The sequence below is a fragment of the Penaeus japonicus genome, unplaced genomic scaffold, assembly GCF_977035675.1.
Source record: "Penaeus japonicus unplaced genomic scaffold, GWHDUDI00000001_assembly GWHDUDI00000186, whole genome shotgun sequence".
Taxonomy (NCBI): Eukaryota; Metazoa; Arthropoda; class Malacostraca; order Decapoda; family Penaeidae; genus Penaeus; species Penaeus japonicus.
The window spans coordinates 1-9,154 of record NW_028234588.1 but is presented as its reverse complement, the minus strand read 5'-3'; the positions used below and the strand labels follow the sequence as shown (position 1 = coordinate 9,154).

General features: G+C 36.1%; 1 protein-coding gene across 1 annotated transcript; it reads left to right on the top strand.

The window, feature by feature from the left end:
- Positions 1-34: 34 nt before the first annotated feature.
- Positions 35-8,847, top strand: LOC147466527 (uncharacterized; the record flags this gene model as incomplete). The annotated part of the gene is given in 1 exon segment (XM_086535375.1): positions 35-8,847. A coding segment is annotated over 1 exon segment (8,813 nt), but the record flags the coding sequence as incomplete, so codon positions are not given.
- Positions 8,848-9,154: the final 307 nt, after the last annotated feature.

The window sequence follows — 9,154 nt, the reverse complement described above, 5'->3', positions numbered from 1 at the left end:
TATGCGAATAAGACCACATAAAGGATTTTAAAAGTCAATAATTCTATGAGATTTCGGAATTGGGAGTCCGATAGTTCTTGCTACAAAAAGGACAAAAAAATGCACGGTCATAATGATAAAACAGGCGTCCCGTTGGGCACTAAGAGAAAAATAGATGAGGAAATAGTCACAGAAGATGAAGAAGGAGACGGAGGAGAAGTTGCATATCACATTACTCAGATATTCGCTCAATCGTTTTTGGAGACCATGTGTCTTATGCTCTCTAAAGTTTATCAAATAAAAGATCCATTTTCACCGGACGGTTTTAAAGCATTAGCAATACAATTTAAAAAACACGATAAAAAGTTGATATATTTAGGATCCATCCTAATTCCCTTCACAGCCAGTTCTCCCGACGACACCTCTTTAATATCAACCCCAACCGTTTCCGGTGATAACACTAATAAAAAACAGACTATTAGTATTCACACACCCTTGTTATTCCTCACTTTTCCAAACGAGAAAAAGGATAACACCCAGCCGGTAACCAAAATTAGAATAACGGACAGACTAACGATTAAAGATATGGTTACGATAAGTGGATCGTCTCCAGAATCGTTGAAGATACAAGGTTCCGTTCCCATTTTTTGGAAACAAACCAATATGAATGACAAATTACTTAAAAATAAGGTATTTATCGACTGGTTTAGGTCAATCATTCAAATGACCCAAGGCGGTATTAATAGGTGCAGTATAGGTACTGGTATGTTCTTGGCCAAGACAGCCCTAACCGCTCATGATGATACTTCTCTTATCAAACTCGTTGATCACAACATTAATAACATTAATGATCCACTCTCACGAAAAATGAAAAAAAAACAAAAAGTTAATGCTAAATATGCCAGAGAATGTCTACACGAACTAGGAACAGCTCTATCACAATGGATGTATCAACCCCACCGGAATTCTACCGCCGATACGTTGACCACTTTCAGCAATGCTAAAATTGCTTCACTCTTACACGACTTGGCCAATACCGAGAGAAAACTTCTCTCGGATATCGGAAAGGATGGTCAGAAAACTCACATTTATGAAAATATTAAAAATACACTCTATGATAAATTATTAAACACGATTGGCGATGCCGAGAAATCTCTGGATAACTTGAACATTAGCACGTACAATTCTCTGGCGGACGGTAGGTCACACATTGACGCTCGAGATGACCATCTCATTGCTAAATTACCCCACGAAGTGGCCAGTGTATTAAATCTAAAAGGCTTTTTAAAGTTGGGTAAAGCATTCAAGTTTCCCCTCAATGAAAACCGAAAGCACAACTTGAGCGCTCTGTCGAAATATTTAACAAACATTAGTAACATGCTATTACAGGGTTCGATTAATATCCATCTTGGAGGAATAAATGATGTGTCCGACTTTACCGTGGAACCCAAGCGAATGCAAGCCCTGAATAGTTTGTCACATAGAAATATCGCCAGGTATATTAGAAACATTGACAATATGAAGAATATATGTACACAAAGATGGGGTAACGAATACGATATGGGTGTCGGCATTTCAGCTCTGACGAGCTCCAGTAGCACGGAACAGCCGGTTTATATAATGATAGAAACGAGTCCCGTCAATCTGCATGGTCCCGGAGGTTTCAACCTCAACGTCGTGCGTTTACCGGTTTTTATCATTTCGAAACTCATTGCTTATAAAGTTTTTCTGGATAAATCTTTACAAAATAAAACCTCATATCACTTGCGACGACTAACCGAACTTATACTTTCCGGAGATATGACAGAACAATTGTTTGTTAATCTTATCAGTTATGCGTGGCTCAACACGGCTTTCTTTTCCCTTGTTGGTATAAATGGTAAGATTCTCATCGATAAATTCACAGATAATGTTGGTACATTAATGTATAAAGACTATACGGAAACACGAGCCAATCACGATCAATATTTTAAAAACATCAATGACTTTAGCGTGACTGAAATAATAAACAGGCACGATGAATTAACCAGAGAAGAAAGGAAGGGTAGAAAAAGTCTTGGCGGTAAATGTATCGACTCTACCAATATTGCCAAAATAGTAGAAGATTTATTAAATAGTTTAACAAATTTTACTTTTCAAGATGAAGCCAACAGCTGTGGCGTAAAGTTATTGAATGACCTTTCTACTATGCGCGATATTAAAATTCCATTTACCAAAATATTAGCCGATAAAGATCATCTTAAATCATTTGTAGAGTTTATAAGTTCTTGTACCGACTCCATGATGAAACTGAAACGCAGGTTTGAAGAGATTAGACAAGACAATAGTAAATCCGTAACCAATTACAATATAACAGAAACTTTTTCTAAAAGTTTAAAAGTGCACCTAAATAAAGATGAAAATGAAACTATCAATAATAATTATCGCTTTGAGAACGATATAAATCTTCAGATGAAAATAGATGACATTAACATTTCTATTCATGTACCCAAAAACTATACATATTCTTCGATATATGTATACTTGAAAAATCTTCATCCCGAAATTCAAGGTCTTGAAACCATCCATAGCGCCGTCAATAATTTAAAAAAAATTATATCACAACAACAACCACCACCACCACAACAACAACCACCACCACAACAACAACAATCATACGACCTAACGCTCGGAAATATACAGAGCGTTTATCAGGATGCTCTCATTGTTGCATACCACATTTTACACACGGTACCTTCGGCGTTGGACCTGTCTGTTCTACTGGATTTTATCAAATCCCTGTACGGTAATGTCGTTTTAACCATTTCCCGCGAGCAGAACGCCTTCTTTCCCTTACCGCCTCACACGCTCGCGCTCTCCAACATGTGGGTGCCATCCGAAAATCTATTCTCAAAATGCGTGGAGGCTTTTCTACAAACAACAATCGATTCTGTAAAGGAGTCCAACCCCTCTTGTTTATTGTTGGGGCTCACGGATTTACCCGACGACTTGTGTGGCGATGAGGATAATCGTAATACGAAAGCCGTTTTGAATTTGGCCAAGCATTTCAATACCATAGGATGTCGAGCAAACAGTGCGACGAGCCCCGCTACTGAGAGCGGAGTATCGGTGCGACACTGTTGGAGAATGCCCACTCGTTATTTTTCTCAAAAGGCTCTACCCTTGTTCGACAGGATCATTACCGATAATGATGAAACGTTAACACCTAGCCAAATAAGAGTATTATCATCTTTTTATAACCCCATGTTAAAGCTAAAGAAAGAGGAGTACGATGACTGGGAAAATACTTTGATTGGCAATAAAGTCCTCGAATCTTTGCCCACATCCGATTCCACCTTCAATATGGCACTCGATAAAATTATATCTAATCCAGACAGTCTGAGTCTGGCTCTTACCAGGTCGATTACTCTCTACTCCAAAGATTTAATTTTAAGGGCTACAGATATAAAGCATCGCACTGAAAACCTCCTGACGGAATCTAGCTTCCACCAAGATAATAGTACAAATAATGATGATAATATGAAGGATATTAATGAGATATTATTGGTCATGTCTAATCGATTTAACAATGGAAATGTTACAGACCATAACGATCTTGCCGAAAATAAAGTGCCGAATTCATCGTGGACCACATTGTCTATGCTCACTTCACCTCACCATAGAACAAATAACTTTTTAGGCAAGAAAGACGATCCAAGCACTTCCTTTTCATCGCTTGATGATCTTTCAGTCAAAACCGATTTAGTATACGAAACAATTGACAACATTCCCACTTTTAAAACCTCTCTCATAGAAGCTACTAAAGCTATATATGAAATGTGTATTATCGTTAGCGTTCTGAGTATAAATAAGACCGCCAGGATGTCGGCCCGAAAAATCACGAAATGGCTATCAGCCAATTCTCCGGTACTCGAACATCTCAATCTATCGAGCACCCACTCCCTGATTGCCCTCTTGGCCAAACCGTCACAATATAAAGAATTCTTAACCATCATTGAAAATCATCGTTCTCTTTTGTATAAGAAGGGAAAAGGGAGAAATAAACGTCATTTCTTTCCTAAATATAGAGCAAATGAAGAAGATGTCCACACTAAAGAGTATTGTTATGACGATTACGATAATATCCGTATTAATAATATTGAATATGATAATGTAGATTTTGGATTTTATAAAGATTTTTACGCGAATATTATAGAAATTTTCGATAGCAACAGGGATGATAGTTTATTTTTACCAAAAGGTGATGATAACAATGTAGACGACGAAGAAATGGACATTGACTTTGAGCATACCGAAGACGGTAATGACAGTAAAAGATGTCTGTTGTCGATAGGCAACACTTATTCCTTACTAACCGGAGATAAAAATGATTTGAAAAGAGACTATGTTAAATCTATTAAAGAGATTGAAATGTTCGTCATTGATGTGGCGGAAGATGGTTCTCATTATAAAAAATGTATAGTTGAAGGAAATAAATTATACCGATTACTTTTAACGACCCTGGGGAATAATTTTGCATTGAACAAAAAAAATAATCGTCAAAGCGTGCTCGAAGAATTAATGGCCAATGTATTACTGGTAATTACGAGTAGAGCTATTGAAATTAATCAGGAATCCAAAATGTATTTATTAGCCAGTCAAATTTGTCGCTCTAAAGAAATTGTCGCCCAAACGCAACATACCAACACCACACACATTTCGCTGCGATGCCTTTTAGGTCTTTCGGGAGTTAGCGAATGCGGTGAAGAAGCAACCCGAGCCATCTTTGAGATGTTACCCATTGAAGATATTAAATTATTCATGGGAAAAACATTTTTACAAAAAGGTTTATTTTTATCATTTTTCCTTAGATATTTTCTACTGGGTTATTTAGACACAGATATGAAATTAACGACCCTGAGTGAAGATACCCAAGCAAAAATTATAAAACTCTTAACAGTCTGTCAAATTGTATGCGAAATGTTTAAAAATGTAACCTCTAAAGGCGTATTGGCCAAAAATGCCGCTCTGACTTTTAAACGGGTATGGAATAATGTAAGAAATAAAGATGCAGATGAAATACGTAATATTTTGAAAGACTTGACGAGGCTTACCCGAAAAGGGGAAAAGGGAAAACAAGTTGTGCTCAAAAACAAGAGCACGCTCTCCGAGATCTTGACGGGTCCTTCAATACTCTCAGAAAAGTACAAACAACATTATACGGATCGTTTCTTCAAGACTAAAGATTTTAGATTAGAAAAGAAAAAATGTCTAAATAATCAATTACCTTCATTCTATACATGTATGACGAATAATCCATCTTCTTGTATGAATACGACACTATTTGACGGTATATATAACAATGATTACATTTATAGTGATGAAAATGATGTTGACATGAGTGATGCTGACTCTGTTACTGAAATGGAAACGGATAATGATGATGATGATGATGATGATTATCATTATAATGGTAGTTATAATAAGAAAAATAAATTCTATGCCGATGATGATGATGACGACGACGATGATGATGATGATGATGATACTGACGATGATGATGATGATGAGGACGACGATGATGATAATGATGATAATGACAATGATGGTAATAATAAATCGTGTTATTATTATTATTATGACGATAATATCAGTGAAATGAAAAAAGCCATAGCATTTATCTATGGTCGTAACTTTTTCATGGAAGGATGGTCTTGTAAAGACATTTTAAGATTATCGGATGATAAAAATGGTAATGGTGACCACGATCCTACTGAAAAAGATGAGGATAGCGATAACGAGGAATACAAAAATTATTTGAAAAAACTAGCTTCTTTCAGAAGGCAATTTGCACCTAAAGATGTCTACGTGGACGACAATGGGAGAATTATATCTGTAAAACTTACTAAAGAAAAAACTGTTATAGGTGAGCTCTTTAGTAAATACAATACTAATGCACCAATGCAGAAAAAAAGGAAAAAAGAAGCAGATGATTATAGAGCTCTAATTAAAAAAACAGATATAGTATTATCGCATACGATGGAGACTCTCTCTCGGATTAATGCTAACGTAAAGAAAATATATGATTTGTTTTATACAGAACCTGCAAAATCTCATGCTGGTGAATTATTACGAGATAATATATTCGTGAATCATGATTTACAGAGTATTATTTATTTGAAAGAAGATATTATTAAGTCAGCATCCTTGAATGCTCCTACCATTATTACGGAGGTAAATATAAGACCAGATTCCACCTTGAATATCATGAATAGGGCGCTACCTGTACAAACTTTTAAACGACTAATGGATAAATATTATCCCAAAATGTATTCAAATTGGTTATATGGACCTGTTTTAAGATTAATGATGTCATTTGGATATAAAAAGGATATAGAATGTACTAACAATGATGATGATGATGATGATAGAGACGATACGGACAAGGATAAAACAGATCAAATAAAAGAATTTTCTGAATTTATACAGGAATTAGATAGTTGGTATAACACTATGTATTCAGAATTGAGATCTCGTACAATTCTAGATATATCTGATATAAAGGGTTATTTAATATATATTTATGGTATAATGGAAAATCCCCAAAACCATCCTAATGAATATAACGATATAGCCGATCAATTACAAGATATTAATACCTATAAAGAAGATTGCTTAAAACATTTAATAAAATGTCATGATATGGAAGAGTATAATGACCAACTTATACCGAATATACACCATAAGTTGAAAGAAATAAAAAAAACAAAAACAATACACACTAATTGGATAAATGACCAATCAAAAGAGATGACGGACATGGTCATTACTATAATAAAAAATAGAAATAATATAGTATTGGAATTTTCACGAATGTATATTCCATTTCCTATCAATTCTAAATACCCTAATCATGACAGTGTACCTAAATTATTGGATATTACATATCCACCAGCACCACTGCTAAAAGAACGAAAATTATCGGCACAACAACAACAACAACAACAACAACAACAACAACCACAACAACAACAACCACCACCATTATCATCGCCATCATCACCATCATCTTCACAAGAAGAACGATCCCAAACAGTGACACTAAAAGATAATTTAACAATAGCATATACACCTCAATCATCATCATCATTACCAACAGTGTTAACGTTAAAACCATCAACACCACCATTACCATCATCATCATCATTATCGTCGCTACAACAACAACAACAACCACCACCACCACCACCACCACCACCATTACCATCATCATCATCATCATCGCTACAACAACAACAGCAGCCGCCACCACCACCACCACCACCACCACCACCACCACCACCACCACCACCACCACCACCACCACCACCATTACCATCATCATCATCATCGCTACAACAACAACAACAGCCGCCACCACCACCGCCACCATCATCATCACCGCCACAACAACCACCACCACCATTACCATCATCATCATCATCGCTACAACAACAACAGCCGCCGCCACCACCACCACCATCATCATCATCACCACCACCACCACCACCAGACTCTTCAGTCCCATTAGATATTGTATATGATGATTCTATGGAGAGAAATCATACAGACCTTATGACCATTGCGGCACTAGTGTTAAGTAGTAAATTCTCCAACTTGACCCCCCTCGTTGTTGAATGGTTGATTGCTTCTAGGAATAATCTTGATAAATTACAAAAGAAACTTGAAATGGCTATTACCTCTCCCGCGGTAGAAAAATCACGTTCTAGTAATGTTTTACTAAGTGATATATTTAACATGAGAATGCGACACATTGATGGAGTATTAGGTCTGACCTCACCTACCTTATTCGTGAACGAAGATATACGAAAGTCCAGCAACTCTCCCGTTGATTTACAAACAATATTTCGAGAAATTAACAGCAGGCAAATGTTTTACAGTGAACCTCAGAGGATTAGTGACATTTTGAAAACCGTCAAGGGTACCCTACCGACATCTTGTTTCTCTCTCTATAATATGTCGGTATGTGATCGATTTAATAATGCAACTGATAAAATTACCGGTACTATCAATATCGGGCTCGGTCACACGTTAAACGAATGTAATGATAACGTATTTGCTCGATCGTCTATAATCCTCTCCGATTTCTGTAAAGAGCAAAAAACCAAACTAGAAAATAACTCTGTCGGTCCGATTCATCGCATGCTGCCAAATGACAAGACTATCGATTCTGTTGATTCGGAACCTACTTTTATCAAATTACATCGGGAAGAAAATGGAGTAGGTGGTGGTGCCGGTGCTGTTATAACAGTGTCGAGTGAGGCTAACCTGTACGGCGACATCAACTTTTTAGTAACTCTACATATGAGATTCATTGAACTGCATCAACAGTTGAAAAATAATAAATATGCTTTTGAACAAATGTTGAATATCCATAAAAAGATGATAGATAAGGCATTTTATAGAAAAACGAATAGTAAAGATGAACAAGAAAGATTAATTGGGTTGATTAATAAGAATGGGATATATTCCGATTTCATCGCATTTAAAGCCATGAGAATGATGCACAGTGTGCTCCTGGCCATCAATGAAAGATGCGAGCCTTATTTCATCGGTCAAAAGGATATAACCTTTTCTATGAGTATGTATTCAAAATTGGTAGAGGATTTAGCTGCTCTCGAATATCACGAATCTGTATTAATTTCGTATAAAAATAGATTATCATTCATAGCCAATAAACTTTGGCAGTACATTAATATTGACAATCTCAATCTTTCATCATCCAAAGCTGCCATTGCGTCTATAGTACTATCCTATACACCCTATAAAAAAAAAATAATTTTAAAATTTTTAATCAGTTTACGCTTAAGCCAAAAAAATAACACTTGAACGCCAAATTAGTTTTGTGATATTTGTAGATTTTTTGGCTTTTCATCCAAACATGAACATTGGCAACATAAATAAAGGCCATCTGCAGTATGGTATCATATATGCATGTTTCCGCGCATTGTACTCAGGATTTGTCAAGATTAAAGGAAACCGAAATAGCCCTCGGCAACAAGCTGACATGCATCAATAAAGAATATAATCGAATCCATCTGTAACACCTATCGAATACAAAAAAACACGTGAAGATGATCATCAAATAGTGACAAATGAAGATAAAATTCAACCCAACAATACCAGGAATCTTTTA